At 54.0% G+C, this 18,533-nt stretch overlaps 1 protein-coding gene across 14 annotated transcripts in view; it reads left to right on the top strand.

Moving 5' to 3' along the window:
- CELF4 (CUGBP Elav-like family member 4) overlaps window positions 1-18,533 on the top strand; it is a 289,320-nt gene that overhangs the window by 249,262 nt on the left and 21,525 nt on the right. For 6 of the 14 annotated variants that reach the window (XM_087819063.1, XM_087819057.1, XM_087819064.1 and 3 more), the window contains exons 4-8: window positions 12,344-12,472; window positions 12,822-12,901; window positions 13,324-13,467; window positions 14,579-14,726; window positions 16,476-16,625. In XM_087819063.1, coding sequence (XP_087675189.1) covers window positions 12,344-12,472; window positions 12,822-12,901; window positions 13,324-13,467; window positions 14,579-14,726; window positions 16,476-16,625 — 651 coding nt within the window. The remainder of the gene's footprint in view (window positions 1-12,343; window positions 12,473-12,821; window positions 12,902-13,323; window positions 13,468-14,578; window positions 14,727-16,475; window positions 16,626-18,533) is intronic. The other 8 variants (XM_087819061.1, XM_087819059.1, XM_087819056.1 and 5 more) reach the window with 3 other exon arrangements.

The raw sequence follows: 18,533 nt of genomic DNA, 5'->3' as shown, positions 1-18,533 counted from the left end.
ATCGATCATAAATCTATCTGCTTTCTGCAATCATTTTTCTCTCATCTGTGTATCTATCATCCAACATTTAATCTGGATATCTGGCATCTATTAATCATGCCTGCCATCCATCTATCTCTGTGTCTGTCTGCAGTCCCTTATCAGTCATGAGTTAATACAGTGTGTACTTAAGCATGGACCATCTGAGTTACACGGGGAAGGGGTGGGGGCGGCAGTGACTTCAGGAGGCCCGGGGTGGCTGGAACAAAGATGGATAGGAAGGAAGCCGGAGGCTGATGAAAGAGGAGCCTGGGACTCTCCTCGCAGAGCGGGCTGGCCTGATGGATGGAGGGGAGAGGGGCACAAGAGAGAGAAGGAAGAGGGGGAGGCCCGCAGTGCCATTAGAGGGGTGAGCCTTGTGCTCACCTAGATAATTCCTTCCCATGTACCTCTCCAAATTAGGACAATGTCTTTCCAGAATGACCCTGTGAGGGATGGAAGGCTTTCCAAGCTCAGGTATCGGGGCAGAGAAGGTGGGTGCAGAATCCTGCAGTCTGAAGGCTGAGCTGTGGGCAGGCTGAGGGCCAGAGAGATGGTGCCCAAGGAGAGACGGCAGGGGCAGCCTGGAGAAGACCCATCACGGCTGTTCCAGCCCTGGATGTGTCACCTGAAGAGCTTTCAGAACAAAACATAAAACAAATACTGCTGCCTGGGCTCCAGACCAGTCGGTATCTCAGGGGCCAGCCCTAGGCATCTGTATTTTCGGAAGCCCTCAGGTGATTTTCATAGAGGCCAGGACCAAGAACCAACCTCTTACAAGTCCCAAAACATCTGCCATTTTTCTCAGATGGAGTCCCAAGAAAGAAGGAGCAACCATTGGTGTTCTAGGGCAGGACTTGGGCTCTGGGCAGGGTTGGGCTCTCGAGAGGGCCATGTGAGACCACTTACTTTTGGGTTGCCTCCTGGCCTGGCATGGAGGCTAGTGAGGCTTCTGTCAGGGCATTCGGGAAGCGTCAGTCCCACCTTGGGTCATATTGGAGGAGATTGGGCCAGGTGCCTTCTGAAGATCCCACTCCGAGGGTCCCCAGAGATCTTCCTCACAGTGTCCAGGGGTGGGGGAAGGGCTTGGTAGCTGGAGCCTCTGGGTTCCAGTGTGGTTCCTGCTGAGTTAGACTAGTAATGTTGACCCCGAGGAGCCTGCACTTCCCCGAGAAGATGGGCAGCAGGTACTTAGAAGCTGATGTGCCACTTTCCCCCTCTGGTCTCACAAGCAGCAAAGTCCCCTCCTCCTCAATGTTAAAAATGGGCCATGGATCAGAGGGGCAGGAGGTCTGCCTGGCTCCCTGGCACTGCATTCTGTCTCTGACCCATGACCACCCACTCTCTCCATGAGGCTGTGGGAAGTTAGGCCACAGCTGGGAGGGTGTTTAGCCAACATGAGGGTCAGCCTGTGACTAGGTTTAGAGGTTGGTCTGTGGCTGGTTCACCGGTAGGTGAGTATATCCTTCCAGCCACAACTCGGCAGCTCTACTGCTCAGCTAACAAGCCCCCAATCTGCAGTTAATAGAGACAAGCTGCTCTAAGTGGGTCTTTTACTTCTTCCCCAGCACCTGTGGCCACCTTGACTAAGTCTCTGCTCTCTCAGTGAGATGCACTGAATGGCATCCCGTGGTCTGTCCTTCTCTTGCCCCCCACTCCCACTGTGGGCCACCCTGCATAAACCTCCTCCCCTTGCTGAAATAAAGCCCTGCTTTGTCTGTCTCCTTGAGAGCAGAGGACAAACCTGCCATAATTTATGCTCCTGCATAATATAAAGGAAAAAAGTCTCCATTATGCTATAAATTATCCTGTGATGGGCAAAATGCTGGAGTGTGCGCTAGACACCGGGGGAAACCCCATTAGACAACAGGATTCTTCTGCTGAGAAGTCCCCACAGAACTCCGGGCCGGCTGTCGTGCGCTGTGCGCCCTGTAAGGATAATGTAGCAGATCAAATGTATAATCAGTTACCTGGAGAGTCGGCTGAGCACCACTGCCCTAGCGAAAGGTGACTTCTACTAGGGCCACCTGTCCCAGGCTCTGGCAGGGAGGCCTGATGCCGACTCACCAGCGTGACCGACAAGGGTCAGAAGGTCAGAGGGCCAAAGAGGGAGGCAGCGAGGAGTGTGGGTGTGGTGTCCAGACCCCTCACTGTACTGAGCCTCCAGGGCCCAGCTCTTGCCCAGCTCAGAGACCCCATGCCTTCAGAGTGCAAGAGATAAGGGTAAGGGGCCATTCATGGCCCCCAAGGTGGTGACAGTTCCAGTCCTCTCTCCCCACACATGCTGCAGGCTCCCGAGGGCTCAGAGCCACCTTTGTGCCCTGGGCAGCCAGCAGGGGGCTGCAGGGGCAAGGACAGCACTTAGGGAGGATTCTGCCAGCAGATCTGCTTTCCCCTGTAGTGAGGAGAAAGGACCTTGCAGCCTAGACCCTGGGGAGGGGAAGATTTAGGGACTCATCAAAAAAGAGCTGCAGCCCCGCTGGCCTGGCTGGGTGGTTGAGCGTTGACCTATGAACCAGGAGGTCACCGTTGATTCCCAGTCAGGGCACATGCCCGGGTTGCAGGCTCGATCCCCAGTAGGGGGGGTGCAGGAGGCAGCCAATCAATACTCTCATCATTGATTGTTTCTCTCTCTGTCTCTCCCTTCCTTTCTCTGAAATCAATAAAACATATTTTAAAAGGAAGGGAAGGAGGGAGGGAGGGAGGGAGGGAGGGAGGAAGGGAGGAAGGAAGGAAGGAAGGAAGGAAGGAAGGAAGGAAGGAAGGAAGGAAGGAAGGAAGGAAGGAAGGAAGGAAGGAAGGAAGGAGCTTTGCTTAGTTGGTCACCCAGGGGACTTCAAGACAGCCTGGCTTTGGGCAGAGGGGTGAGCGAGACTGGAGAGGGCCTGTGAGGTACATTTGGGCTCCTTGGGCAATCAGGTACCCACAGGGGCCATGGATGCCCCAGCCATTTCCCCTTCTGAGCTCTGAACCAAAACCCTGGCCCTTGTAGAACAATGGGGTTACTAGGCCTTTGCCAGCTGTCTGGGCTGAGCTGGAGGGCTGGAAGGAGAAGAGAGAGCAGGGAATCTCCAGGCAGTGCCATCTTCTACCAAGGAGAGTGACTTGAGAGCTCAGCTTGGCCTAGATCACCTGAGTGTGAATCCTGGCTTCACCAATGACGAGGTGTATATTCTTGGGAAAGGTACTTCTCTGTGCCTTGGTTTCTTCATCTATACAGTGAAAACAATAAAATAACCATCATACCTGTAAAATGCTTACCTCAGTGTCTGTGTCCTAGTTAGTTTCATAAATGAGAATCGTGATGATTTTTATTATTGTTGCTATTATAACCACCTCCTGGAGTAAGAGTTAGGGCTGGGGCCATGGGCAGCCCTGGGGAGGGAGTTGGTCTGACTGGTGCTGACTAAAAGCAGCAGAGGTTTTATGATGTGAGAGTTGGGTCCTATTAGCCATTGTTATGAAGGGACTGAGGTGACACAGAGGCAGTGTGGGCTGGTGCTGTGAATTAGGGAGCTAGGCTGAACCAAGGGAAGACATGGTAGGCAGTGAGAATGCACACAGGTGAAGAGCCTGGACCCAGGGTCTGAGCCCCAGGCCAAGCTTCCAGTGGTCAGAGGTGAGGGTCCAGGCCGCTGGCCTTGAAGGAAGTGTTTAGAATATGGTGGGTAGGAGAACAAAAAAGAGGGCAGGGGTGTGTGTGTGTGTGTGTGTGTGTGTGTGTGTGTGTGTGTGTGTGTGTGTGTGTGTGTGTGTGTCCCTCATACCACATGCCCTTTCACACTCCCTGCTTTTGCACATGCTGCTCCCTGACCTGGGATACCTGCCCCTTGCCTTTTCTACCTACCTGGCAAGCCCTGCCCTTAATTCTTTAGGGCCAAGCTTAATCCTTTAGACCTCTCTCCACCCCCCCCACCATGACCACAGAGCTCATCACTCCAGGCTTTCTGCCCCCACCATGGCTGATGGCCACTCATCTCCAGGGGACACTCATTTTCAACTTTCTAAGGATTCCTGCAGTTTAGTGCCCTGCAGATATCTAAGACATGATCTCTGAGACAAGAGGAAGAACAGCAAGTGCAAATACCTTGGGGCAGGGATGTGCATGGAGTATTCCTGAGATAGCAGGGAGACCTGGGGCGACCTATATGTCTGGAGCAGAAGGATGGAGGGATCGGGGAGAAAATGTGTGGGGTACCCTTGCAGGTCATTAGAAGACTTGGACTTGTTCTCAGTGAGATGGGAGCCACTGTGGGGTTTGAGTAGGAGATAAACAAGATCTGCCTTGGATTTAACTGACCCTCCTGGCTGCTGGGTGGAGAGCAGAGAGCAGGGGCCTGGGTGGGTGTCAGGAGACAGTGAGGAGGTGACTCTCATGGCCTGGGCCCGATCCTGAAACATTTGGAAGGCAGAGCTGGCTGAAAGAATGCAAGTTGGGGAAAAACACATCTAGTCTTACCAAGGGACTAGATGTGTTCTCCAGTCTCCTGCCTCCTCCCACCCCCAACTTCAAACAGAGACTGTGTGGAGGGAGCTTGGTAGATCAAGGCCTGGCACCGCCTCCCCTGGAGGCGAGAGCAGCGGAGGGTCCTCATTTACATCCCTGGTGGAGGGGGAGCCCCATCTCAGCCCGCACATGCTTCCCCATCCCAGCAGCCTTTGATCTGGTTTGATGGCTCCTTCAGCCTTCTTCCCAGGCAGGAAGGCTTTTATTCTCTGGAGGCTGCTCCCGCCCAGCTGCGCCCTTGCCCTGGCTCTGAGACAGTGTGCGTTGTGTGGACAAAGTGGAGGAATCACTCCTCTACTCACTGGCTTGCTTCATGCTGAGGACCCTCCCAGGCCTAGCTAGTAACCCATATCCCAGGTGAAGGGAACAGCTCTCAGCAGGGGAGCTGACCTGGTCACTGGGCTGCAGAGGGATCTGAATCTAATCCTTTCACCCTGGTGTGGATGACAATGCTGGAAACTGCTCAGACTAACCAGAGGATAAGCCATTGTCAGATTCCCAGGCCCAAAAGGAGGGGGCTGTGGAACCTGGACCTGTCCACTGCTCCCCTGCTTGAAAGGCAGATCTGAGACTGTGTGCTGCCCACCTGGGGAGTGAGGCAGGGCATGAAGGAGGCAGAGGAGGCCTCCGGATTAGGGTGGGAGGGTCGACAGTGTGGAAATGGCACAGATTTAGATTCAGGTGATTGGTTTGATCCCTACTGGTCCCTTAGGTGCCATGGGTGCTTGATGGGTCTGGATCAGGAGAATTCATGGAAATGGCACTTAGTGGAGCTCAGTAACTTCAGGAAAAATGTCTCTTATTTTGGGTCAATCCTGGTGCACCTCCTGGAGGAGACTGGGGAGCATCTCAGTGGTCCCCAGAATGCTGCCATTTGGTCAGGGGGGCACAAAGGGAAGCCTGGCTTCTCATGCTGGCCTGGGAAACTTATGACTTTGTTTAGTTCAATGTCCCTGGGTGTCCTTTCCATGCCCTGGGGGTGGCGGTGGGGGCAGACATCCCTATCTACCTGCTGGTGTCCCTATGCGTGAGCAATAGGAATATCTGTAACCAGCACAATAAGTGCAAAACCTCACATAGCTCAATTCATTTAATCCCCAACAGCCCTAAGAGGGGAGTGCAACTATTCTCCCCTTTTATAGATAAAGAAACAGAGGTCCAGAGAGGAGGTACGTGACTTACCTAAGGTTGCACAGCCAACTAGGATTTGATAAACAGCCTCAGTTACTATTTGGAGGATGCTCCCCCTACCCCCTCCTCCTCCTGCTGAGCCTGTGCCTCTCATCCCCTTTGATTGAAGCTTCTTTCTGGTCCATGGTGAAGTTAGGGAGAAGGAACAGGTGTTCTCTCTGGTCAGACTCATTGCCTGTGGGTCCTGGGACACTGAGGTCATCTCCAGGGAGAGCAGATGGTCTCTGGATCCAGGATGCGCCCTGGGATGACCCCCTAAGCGATGCCTGAGGGCCCTGCAAGTACAGCGCTCAGGGCTCCAGGGTCTGCCAGCAGCTGAGGGGCAGAGGTGCATGGGGCTCTGGGCTCGGGGCTCTGGCTCCATTCTACCCACCCCAGAAGTCAACAGCTCAAGAGCAGGAGAGAAGCCAGAGCCCTCAAAGCCATTTATTCCCCATCCTGGTCCCTGGCCTCCGGCTCTCCCTCGCTCAGGTCCCTCCACAAACCCTCCTTCAGCAGCTGGAGGGGAGAGAACAGTAAAAGTCTATTGCGGCAATAAAAGGCATTAACCATCTGAGCACTCGTCTACAGTGCCCCAGCAGCCGTCTATCCTTAAGCAGGAAATATTGTTTAATGCCGATGGTAATGAGTGAATCAAATTTTGGAAATTAAACCGGAATTTGAGCATTAGCGCCAGGGCACCGGCATTTGGCAAGTCAAGTAATGCTGCTGGGACCTGCCCCCTCCTCCTCCCTCAAGGGTCCTCTCACCCTGGGAGGCCAACCAAATGCTACCTGGCCCTTGGGTGGAGGGGGCACCACCCTGAATATTCCCTCCTAGGGCCTGTCCTAAACCTGCTATGGGTGCCTGCTTCTCTGTTTTCTGGGCTTTCCTTTTAAAATGCAAATACTTACAGCTGGAGCTGCGTTCTGCCAAGACTGCCAGAATGAGTGAGGGACTCTATCTCCTCAGAGAGAGTAGATCCCACTGCCTTGTCATTAGCACCTATGGCTTCCCGTGAGGTGAAACCCATTGCTTTTTATAGGTTGGGAAACTGAAGCTCAGAGTTTGATTGAGGTTTTGGGAAAATAAAATAGTCTGGAGGCCAGAGGAATGGAACCTGTGCATGTTGGTAGCAGAGGGAGCAGGCAAGGGGCAGTTGGAAAAGTAAAGGCAAACTTCTGCAGGACCTCTTTTTGCAAGCTCTGCCACAGACAGGGGCTGCTCTGGAGCAGGTGAAAATAGCAACCAAAGGGGGGCCTTCTACCCTTGAAACTGTGTTCTAATTCTGCTGTGGGCCTGGAGCCCCCTGCACCTATCCCCTGGACATCATAACTCCAGCCCACCTCCTCTTGGACACCTTCAGGGTGTACCCATGTCCCCTCCCCCACTGGTCCCTTCTGGCCTGTGGTCCAGAGCTATTGCATGTGACAACCAGTCCTGGCTTTCCTCTCTCATGGGAAGGGAGTGGGGGGGGGCTCCATAGCAGAGACTCTGGGGCCCAAGACTGGATTCTCCAGGGATCTGAGAACCATGCACCCCCCCCCCCCACCGTATACACCCATTGAAAGAATAACTCCCCCCACCAAAAAAAGTAGTTGGAAACCCAGAAGGACTCCTAAGAAGCATCTCAAACTCTGTTCAGCCAAGTTCCAGGCATACAGTAAGCACTCAATAAGTGCTGAAGGTGTGGCCAGAGGGTAGACCCAAGAGGGATGGCAGGTGCTCTGGCCCAGTCCCTCCCCTGCTGGCCATAAACACCATCACCTGACAAAGCTGGGTATTTTTTTCATCCATTATTGTATTGGCTTCCCCCATCCACAGCTCCTTAGTTGACGGTGGGGTATAGATTATGCCTACTCCCCAGCAGTGGTGGCGGGATATCTGGGCACAGAGAGCTGAGCTGCCCTCTCTGGGTTCAGGCAGGCTAGGGCTAGTGCCTGCCTTCTGTTGCCCAGCCCTTCTGGGGCATCACATTCCTGTTTCCCAGAACCCCAGGTGTTCCCTCGGCCCCACAGACACAGGCGCTCACATTTTAAAGGAAGGCAGCAGCAAGGGGTTATAGGATCAGGAAGTCCAGAGACCCTAAGAGACTGAATTTAGTCTGAACCCTGGATATGCATCCTGGAGCCCCCTTTCTGCCCCAACTTCCTCATTAAAAAAGGTAGGGCCCTTGGTGCTTTCTGGGGTCCTGCCCAACTCTGCCATTATGTGGCCTTGTTCCCCCTGGGGAGGGCACACCAGCTCCGGGAGCCACTGTGTGGCAGCCCTGCTACCCTTTGTCTTGTTTGGGAATTTGTTTCTTACAATGGCCCGTCACCCCATCTGGATGTCAGTTCCAGTGAGCAGACTCACCTTATTTACTGTCTTAGGAGCAATGCTTGGAACAGTGTCTGGCACAGAGAAGGTGTTCAGCAAATAGTTGTTGAATGACTGCAAGAGCCTGACAGCCAATACTTTGCTGTGCCAGTCACTGGGCTCTGCCCCAAGAGTTGGAAAGTGAGCATAGTGCAGCTCCTTGCCCTAAGCTGGGCTCTGTTGAGAGGAGGATATAGAGCTATAAACTAGCCTTCACTTGCTCACCACATGTCTGGACCCCACTCAGCCTCAGCCACCTCCCACCCAGGGGCATCTTCAACACATTTCCAACCTGACTCTGAGATCTCACTTGGCCTTACCTCCCTTCAAGGTAGCCTACATGGCCCAGTTCCAACAGCACCTGCCTGAACATCTCCTCAGAGAAGCGATGACACCCCCATGCCCCCAAAATGGGCTCAGGCTGAGGGTTCATGGGGAACAGTGAGAGCACCATAGCCTCACCATGACCCAGGGACCCTGATCACTCAAGCAGGTGGGCTTTGGTCAGACACTGCTCAGCCTGTCCCAGAAGTAGGGGTCTGTGTCTGTGTTGGAGGGGTGGGAACTAGGCTGAGGAAACTGAGTCATTCTCTGAGACTCACTAGATTGGCATCAGATCCAAGACACCAGCTAAATGGTGGCATTGGTCACCTGACACAGCTTGGGGACAGCCCCTTGAGAACGTGCCCAGAGGTAGGGAGGACTTAGGGAGGTTGTCAATCTCAGCTGGTCAGCCACAGCCTGAGTCTGGTGCCACCTGTTTCTTCTAGTGCTACCCCCAGATGTGGATCCTCTGACCTCTCCCCGTCTATGACTTCTGTCTCCTCAAGTCAGGGCAGGGCAAACAAGGGGGACAGGCCCTCCATTTCCTCTTCCTCTTGGATAGAGATCTCCAAGTCATAGTTGTCACCATTGTCATCACTGCTGGCCCAGCTCTGTCCCTGCAGCATCTCTTGGAAGCCATGCTCCACCCCTTGAGGAGGGCCTAGCTATTCCAGCTTATAGACCTAGAAACTGAGGTGGGGAGCCACTGGACAGCTGGAATGCAGGGTTGCTGGGGTCCGAGCCAGGGAACCTGTGCCAGAAGGAGGAGATCCACCCTTGGACTCAGAGTCCTTCCAGCCCCTGGTCTGAAAGAGAAGGCTTAGAACCAAGCACCCAGTGACAAAAGCCATCTGGAAATGAAGAGTGCGAAAATGAGTTCATTTGAAGATTCTAGAAACAAACCAACGTTTGCATTGAGTGGAGTCACCCAAGAACCCCTGGAGGAAGGGAGTCTGCAGCCAGGTTTCTTTGGTTTCTGGCAGCCTTCCAGGTCCAGCTGGTTGCAGCTTCCTGGAGAAATCCAGCTGGGCAGTGAGAGGCGCAGCCTGGCCGCCTTCACCTTTTTGGAAAGTTTTCAAGAAGGAAGGGCTCAGGCCTACAACTGAGAACTGTGCAGTGAAGGGAGATTTCAGGGGACAGGAAGAAGGAATTAGCAAAAAAAAGCAAAAAAAAAAAAAACTGGCAAAAGGGAAGTGGCTGGATAGAAAGGCTCTAGTGAATGAATTTTAATGCAATCAGAAAGCTGTGATAATGATAATAAAGGAATATATTCAGATATCAGGAGAGAAGGCATGGAGGTGCAGTCCCAGCATGTAAATCAGGCTCTGGCTGAGGAGGGGCCGTCTGTTCCCTTCCCTTTTCTTTCCCAGGGAGAATTTTTAAGCCACAGGGCCTGGTATTAGCAGGGGCTGGCTTTCACTTCTTTGTCTTTCCAGAAATCTCATTAATTCAGAGCCTTCACAAGGTGTTGTGGGTAGGGATGGGGAAGCACTGTTCTGGGCCTGGAGAGGAGTTTCAGTTACTCCACTGAAGGCTTTAAAAGCTCCCAGTTCACTTTAGGTAATGTGTTGCTGCTTCTGGGAGTTAGACATAGCCCTTCCACCTTCTCTCCCCCTTCTCTGCCTTCTTCTGCTGCTGGTCTCTTCTCTCTGCTCGTTGGCTGTTTCTAATTCTTTTTACTCTGTCCATCTTAACCATTTTCCCTCTCTCTCTGCTCCTAACCCCCATCTCCTGCCATCCCTTCTCAGTTTCATCCTTTCTACTGTCTCTCTCCCTTTCTCTTGGTTTCCCAGTCTCTGCTCCCCTAGCCCAGAGCCTGGAGCTGGTGAGCCCTGGAGATAAAACAGGGGTATGACCAGCACTACCAAGGCCCCAAAAGCCTGGTTGAGCAGCCCAGGCTGGGGCAGGTGGCAGGGTGAGCTCTCCAGGCCCAAAGCCCACCCATGGTGGAGGTCCAGGCTGGTGCACCCTGCCCAGAATTGGTAACAGGAACTGGCAATGACTCCCTGCAGGATATGGAAGGAGTGGAACCCAGGGCCACCTCATCGCTGATGACTTGCCTAGTGCTGAGTGCTCTGGGTGAGGGGCACCAGCAAGGCAGAGGTTAGGGCTTCCCGAAGAGGAAGGCTCTGGGGTGGCTTGTGAAGGAGTCTTGGGGCCGGGAGGTTTCCTCTGTTTCACTCCAGACACCAGGGCAGCCCCTCAGCTCTATGTGAACTCTCCTGGCAGTGTGGGCATGGGGGGCTCTCTGGGGCAGAAGGTACCAACTGCCCTGAATACAGAGGGACATGGTCCCAGAGTGCCCTACCTTCCAAGAAATCATAAACACATCACCGATTGTAGCGTTGGGGGGGGGGGGAGGCCTGCATTTCTGCAGACTTGGCAGTGTGTGCCAGTCATTCAGCAGTCTGTAAACATCTAGTGAGTGCCTGCTGAGTGCTGTCACCACAGGGCCTCTATCCCAGTGACTGTGGCTGCATAAAAATTTAGCACCAAAGTGAGGAGCATAATACAACCATTTATTATGCTCACGGATTCTGTGGGTCAGGAATTCAGACAGGGCACAGCATGGAAGGCCTGTCTCTACTCCAGGATGTCTGGATCTCAGCTGGAAGACTCAAAGGCTGGAGACTGGAATCACATGAGGACTCATTGTCTTCCAAGTCTGGTGGTTGATGTTGGCTGTCAGCTGGGGGCCTCAGTTCCTTTCTGTGTGCACTCATGGTGTCGGCCATTTGGGTGTTCTTCACAGCATGGTGTATGGCTTCTATAGGGCAAGCATCTCCCAAAGAGAGAACTGAGCAGAAGCTGATCCCTTTTATGACCTAGCCCTGGAAATCAGCTGACATCACTTCTGCTGTTTTTGATTGGTTAGAGCAGTCACAAGCCCCACTCAGATTCAAGGGAAGGGAACATATACCCTTTTGAAGTCACATTTGTACAGATCCACACAACTCAATGTGATCTCTGTCAGCCTAAGCACATAGCTGAGGTGTGTCAACAAACCACTTGGTACTCAACACAAGTGTGGGGGAGCTGCTGAGGGAGCCCAGTCTTCAGGAACAGGCTCTCCAAAAGTGCCCAGGGCTGAATTTTGCAGCCTGAACAAGTAAGAAGGCCCAAACCAAGGAGGTAAAAATATGTGAGATAGAAAGGAGATGTATCCCTGCGAATGGCATAGAGCATTCACTCATTCCACAACTCTGTTCCCAGGGCCTACTATGTGCCAGGTATTGCTGCTCTAGTAGAGTCTGGCCTTTTCCCCAGGGACCATAATGGGGGTGGAGTGGAGGCAGTGGCAGGAAGCTAGACAGAAACCAACTACAAGGCAAAGCAGTAAATAATTGTCCTTTGAAATTCAGGCCATGAGAGTGAGGGACTGAAACAGAGAATTAAAGAGAAGTGGAAGGAGAGGCCTTGATGAGGAAGCCATATTTAAACTGAGATCTAAAAGGGTGCTTCAGGCAGCATGTGTAAAGGCCCTGTGGCAGACTTAATTTTGCGGCAGAGTTAATTTTGGCATCTGTGAGTGAAGGCAAATGAGCAAGATAGTGTGTGTCTAAGAGGAGAGAAGAAGGGATCCCAGGACGGCATGAATGTCCCATGTCCCCTAGGTGAGTGGCCAGACCTATGGGCTCGCTCGATTCCTCACTGTGGGGCAGAAGGGGGCAGAGTCGCTGCAATCCAGCTCCTGCTTTACCCAGCCCCGCTCCTTCACCCGGCTCTGGATACGCCCTCCCCCTCCCCGTCGCCCTTTCACCTGGTCGTTCCGGTCCCTCTAGCTATGCCCCCCTCCCCCTACTGCTCTCCTCCCCCAGGGTCTGAGCCCCAGCCCTCGCTTCTGCCCGGCTACTGCCTCTACCCCCAAACCCTTCTCTCGTCCCCTTCCCCCGGCCCGCCCCCGGGCCCGCCCCTGAGCCCCCTCGGACCTCCGGCCCGGGTAAGCATCTCCTAATTTTGTTCCAGAAGATAGAAAACTCTTCGTGGGCATGCTCAACAAGCAGCAGTCTGAGGACGACGTGCGCCGCCTCTTCGAGGCCTTCGGGAACATCGAAGAGTGCACCATCCTGCGCGGGCCCGACGGCAACAGCAAGGGTGAGCGAGGTCGGGGGGCGCGGGGGCGGGGGGCGCGGGGGCGGGGGGCGCGGGGGCGGGGGGCGCGGGGGCGGGGGGCGCGGGGGCGGGGAGTGGCCGAGTTCGAAGCCGCCCGGAGCTGGACGGGATCCTCGAGCCTGGGAGGGGTGCTTGGCAGGGACGAGGCGGTGGGACCGGGTCTTTCTCTCCCTGTGTGTTTCTCCGTGGCTCTCCTTTTCTCAGTCTTCGTATCTCACTTTCTTCGTGGATGCGCCCTCGGCCCTGGGCCTTCCCTTGCCCCGCCCCTCAGTCTCTGCTCTGGCTTTCCCCGGGCGCTCGGGCCCTGGCTCAGCCTCTCCTGTCCCCCCAGGGTGCGCCTTTGTCAAGTACTCTTCCCACGCGGAGGCGCAAGCCGCCATCAACGCGCTGCACGGCAGCCAGACCATGCCGGTGAGTTCGGCCGCCCCTGGGTGGGGCTGGACCGCGGCCAGCGGCCAGACGGTACCCGCCCAGCCCAGAGCACCCGCAGGGCCCCTGCGCACCCGTGCACTTGGTCCATACCGTGCAACGCACGGGCCGCGCTCACTGCCTCCCCATGAGACAGGAAGGCATTACCACTCTCCCACTTTTCAGACAAGGACACTGAGGCCCAGAGATGTAAGGAACTGGCTCTCGGTCTCCCAGATAGAAAATGCCCGCAGTCCTTTTAAGACCCCGCACCCCTGGGCGTGCACCGGTGGTGCGCAGCCCCCAGCCCCCAGCAGCGCCTCGCCAGAGGAGAGGGAGGGCCTAAGTCGGGGGCGCGGACAGCTGGCCAGCTCCGAGCCCAGGCGGCTAGGGCAGGTGGGCCTCACGCGCCGTCCCGGCTGCAGGGAGCCTCATCCAGTCTGGTGGTCAAGTTCGCGGACACTGACAAGGAGCGCACGATGCGGCGAATGCAGCAGATGGCTGGCCAGATGGGCATGTTCAACCCCATGGCCATCCCGTTCGGAGCCTACGGCGCCTACGCACAGGCAGTAAGTGGGGACGCAGACGGGGGTGGGGAGGGTGTGGGCAGCGATTCTCAGCTAACACTGTTCAGAGCCCCAGAGCAGGGGCACCTAGCTTTGCTGAGGGGAGCCCTGTTTCTGGCCTGGAAAATACTGCTCCAGCCCTGGGGAGTGAGGAGTGGTCAGGAATGAACCCAGGGAGTAGAAGCCAGAGGGGGTTGAGAGAAGTCTGGTTCAGTCCAGGGTGGCTGCCAGGAAGAGGTGGTTTGCTGTCCTCCTTAAGAGGAGGAGCTGGAGAGAAGGCTTCTAGGCAGGGCAGCAAGGTGGGTTACCCTGAATGCTCACCTGCTAGTCAAATTCTAGGAAGCACCAATTGGAAGTGGGGAGAGAGGGTCGGGTGTTTGGTTGTCATTACCCCACCCCTGCCTCCATTCATGGAAGGGTGTGCTCAGGCCTCTGAGCACTCCTGGCAGGGGTCCTGTGAGGTTCCCCAAAGCCCATCACACCAATACTTCTGCTTCAGTCCCTTCAGGCCTCTGGCCCACTAACTTCTTTCTTCTGCTTTGGGGCCTTCTCTGCCAGTCTCTCCCCTAAGCTGCCCCCCAGACCTGTAGCCAAAACCCCACATGGGTGGCCCTGAGGTAGTCCAGGGTCTGATTCTAAAAAATGCAAGCTCACATCCTTACTCCTTCAGCAATGTTCAAATCTGACCAATTTTAACAATCTCCTCAGTCCCCACTCACCTTTGTGTGAACACTTGGATAAAAATCCATGCTAATTCTACAGAGGCTCATTCAACATGTCTCTAGAACTTTGGGTGTCACATCTCCATGAATGGCAGGCCTTCACAAGGCTGAACAACTCCCAGGGGGGCAGTCCCTTCCCCCACCCCTTACAACAACTTTAGAGTGCCCAGTTTTTGGATAGTTCCTCTTTGGGGCTGGTTTCTAATAGTCATTGAGAACTAGGGCAGGAATGAGGGAGACATCAGGGTTTTCTGGGGGTGGGGTGGGGAGATGTGTCTGAGCTCCCCTGGGGTTCAGGGTCTGGGAAGCTGGTGTCCAGGAGCTGAGCCCCCTGGTGGGGAGGGTTGCCCCCCTGGAAGCGCATGATATTTTTTCCACTCCCTCTGCCCCAGCTGATGCAGCAGCAAGCGGCACTAATGGCATCAGTCGCACAGGGTGGCTACCTGAACCCTATGGCTGCCTTCGCCGCCGCCCAGATGCAGCAGATGGCAGCCCTCAACATGAACGGCTTGGCAGCCGCACCCATGACCCCAACCTCAGGTGAGCCGCCAGGTACAACACAGGGCCTTGCCCAGCAGAGCAGCTGAACTCAGGTCCAGACCTTTAGTTTTGCCTATTTGGGCTACAGTGTACCATCCTGTGGCAAACAGCACATGGCATCTGGGCCCAAGCAGTCCTCATTTTGGCAATTTGTCTCAAAAATGTTCTAATCCCAGGGGACTAAGGGAAGATGGGATGTGGGCCCCATGAAGTCCATTATATGATTTCAGGGTGGTGGGAATTTCACTCAAGTTGTTTTGGAAAGAAATTGACATGAACACATCTCCCATTGAGGTCTGAGGGGAGAAGAGCCCTGCCATTCTGTGGCCTTGTTTGGTCCCCAGCCCAAGCATAGAAGGAGTCAATTTTTAAATTTCCCTTTAACCCAGCATAGACTCACTGACTTTTTCCAAGAGAACTACACAATAAGCAAGAGTGAACCACAGAGTTATTAAAGGATGAGGGGGTTGGAAACAGCCCTGCTCACAAAGTGTGTTTTTAATTGGATCTTAGTTATTATCCAGTTCAGCGATTCTCAACTGGGGCAATAATTTCATGCCTACTCTTTCCCCACTCCAAGGATATCTGGCAATGCCCTGAGACCTTACTGGTTGTCACAACTTGAGGAGGGGAGTGATACTCTAGTTTAGTAGGTAGAGGCCAGGGATGCTGCTGAACATCCAACAATGCACAGAACAGCCCCCATGACAAGGAAATGCCTGACCACAAATGTTGTCAAAGTTTAGAAAACCTTGTCTAGTCCCAAAGGCTGACCCAACAGCTCAGGCTTTCATTCACCAAGCTTCCTTGACTCTTTGCACCCAGGTCATAGCAGCAGCCTTCCTTACACCCAGGAGCTATTCCTTTTCCAGATAAAATCCATAAGAGACTTGCCATCTCTAGGCCCAACTTGAGTACTACCCCACAGTTCTGATCCCCAACTTAAGGCTACTCCTGAGCCCAGGCAAGCCTCAGGTCCTTGTCCATAGAGAGATCTTGTTTCCTACATGAAGAGGAAGACCCTTTCCAGCTTTGAGGCCTCTGTACAATCACCATGCCAGCCACACCTTGGGTTCCACTCACCTGGCATAGAGAGGGCACAGCGTATTGTCCTCTGACCCCAACCTTATTCTCGCCACCATTATCTCAACTGAAGGAAGCCAAGGTGTTTACTGTGTATGCATAGGGCTGAGTCTGGACTCTGCAAAGTCCTCTCTCCCTCATTGCAGGGGGACTCCAGAATTAAGACCTCCTCCACCCAAGTAGAAAAACTCCTTCCTGGGGAGGCAGGTCAGCCCCTTGGTGATCCAGACAAGAGAGCAGAGCCAGCATTTTAGAAGCCCCATGGTGGCTAAACAAAGACTAGCCCATCCTGACTTAGCTGGGGTGAGCAAGAACCACTGAAAAAAACTAAAGGAAGACCAAGTGTGATCAAAGTCAAGGGCACTGAAAATAGGCTACGTACTGTAGTCCCAAAGTTGAGTGGTTAGTGGTCAGGGAAGTCTTCACGGGGAAGGTGGGATTTGGACTCTGCCTGGAAGGGTGGGTACAAGTGGAATGAATGGAACCACTCCACACATGGAGATAATCCAAGGCATGATTCACAGATAGGATTGAGTAGGTATGTGAGTTCTAGTTCTATGCCCAGGCCCATGGAGCCAGGAGGTGGAGTTCCATTGGTTGGCCTTTCCTCACCTTTGTTCTGCTTGCCTCCTGTCCTCCCCCTCCCCTCTCCACCTCTGAAACCAGGTGGCAGCACCCCTCCGGGCATCACTGCACCAGCTGTGCCTAGCATCCCGTCCCCCATTGGGGTGAACGGCTTCACCGGCCTCCCCCCACAGGCCAATGGGCAGCCTGCTGCGGAAGCCGTTTTTGCCAACGGCATTCACCCCTACCCAGGTAAGCACATCTGGCAGCCCTTCCTTACCCTAGCAGCACTCCCCTCATCCACTCTGTCCCTGCCCTTACTGTTACAGCAGGGAATGTGTGGCTCCTGCCCTTTGCCCATTCCTTGGTGGAACCCCAAATATGATCAGGGAGAACAGCCTCCTGCCTTCCCTCAGGGAACCTCTGGTGGGAGGAACCAAATTCCTTTCCTTGGGGAGGCGTCAGTCTGAGAGGTGGCAAAGAACTGCATTGCTGGGGTTCCTTCAGGGGAGAAAAGAGAGTAGATGTAATTGTACAACCAGGTAAAGAGGCTAGTAACTGCAAATTAATTGAGAGTGAATTTGACCTATAATAACTAAGGAGATAGAAGCTAAAAGAATAATTGTATTTAATGTTAAGTAGGAAAAGACTCTGAGGAAGGAAGGGGAGATACATAGATTGACATTCTGGCCAGTACATACCGGTGCAGTCAAAATCCTGGTCAGCACCTCGCACGGAGGATCAGGACCTTGGACAGCTCCCCAACCCTGCTTTCATGAATTCCGGTTCACAGAAGATCCAGGAGGCCGTTCCTGACTAACCTTGCTCCTCTCAGACTTAGCATTTCTTTCACGGTGGGACTGGCCAGTTGACTTGATGCAGCTCCTGTCTCTGGTCTGGATGATGGACAGAGCAGCAGAGCTGAGCCCCATGCCCTGGAGTAGACTAGCAAGGGGCAGTGTCTCAGAGATGTGAGGAGTGCTCCCTTTCCCAGAGGGCAGATGACAAGGTCACAGAGTCCCCATAAATACTAGTAAGTGCCCAATCTATGCTGGATGAAAGGGGGGCCTCAGAAGGAGGGCAGGATGTAGGTCTACTCCTGGAAGGTCACATTCCAGTCGGGAACACAATGTATATAGGCAGAATGTTGAAATAATAAGCAGAATGGAGTCTGATCAAGAGTGTGTGTTCTCCAATGTGAGGCTCTAAAGGATTCAAATGAAGGGAGAGGTCTGTAAACTGAAGAAGCTCAACAGAGCTGCCCTGACAGGAGGCTCAGATAGGACTTTGACAATAGGTAGGAGGAACTGGAGAGGAGAAGAACAAGGGGCACACCTGTGGAGGGGCTGTCCTGGAAGCCCAAGGGAGGAGGAGGCCTGCCTGGTGGGCCAGGGATGGTGAGGTTGGCCCAACTAGGGCAGAGGAGGTCAGCCTGGGGTGGGTCAGTAGTGGGTGGCAGAGTAACGCTACCCACTCTGGCTGCCCATCATAATCCACTGTGTGGCTTTGTAAAGCCACAGAAGCCCAGAGATTATGAGTTCAGTGTCTAGAGTGAGGCCTGAACATCCCAAGAATATATAAGTTCCAGCAGCAGCAGCAGAGTATAAGGTCACTGTGCTAGAGAAAAACGGGAGAATGTCCTGACTGTACTTGGAGTTGTCCTTGGTCTTGTTTTAGTGCATGCCCCTCAGCTCACTTCTCAGTGCACAGAGCAGAGATGCCAGAGATGCCTAGAGAGAGATGCTACAGGGCCCAGAGGGTCTGGAGTGTTGTTTCAGGACGAAAACTCCAGGCTGGCAAGGGAGGCAGGGCAGGGGTTTGGCAAGCTGGAGGTGGGAGAGAGCCCACCAATCTCAGGTTCCTGGGCTCCTCCTGCCTCAGGCTCATGGGCTGGGAGATACAGTCCCCAGCACATCTGGGTGGTTACATTTCCCCCCTCCTCCATGCCCACAGGCCCATCTGGAGCTCTGGATTTTGACAAACCTGTTCTTTCCCCACCCCCACCAGCATCTGTGAGCTGTTTCCCTCATGGACTTTGGAAATGTTTCTCTCCCCCATTTGTAACAATCTGCCACATCTCATAAACAATTCCCTGCCAGAGCAGGAGGGAGGGATGGAGGGAAGGAAAGGAGAAAAGTAGTACATTAAAAAAATTAATTT

This window comes from Miniopterus natalensis, chromosome 7, assembly GCF_054644295.1.
Source record: "Miniopterus natalensis isolate mMinNat1 chromosome 7, mMinNat1.hap1, whole genome shotgun sequence".
Taxonomy (NCBI): Eukaryota; Metazoa; Chordata; class Mammalia; order Chiroptera; family Miniopteridae; genus Miniopterus; species Miniopterus natalensis.
This window is presented reverse-complemented; position numbering and strand designations above follow the sequence as displayed.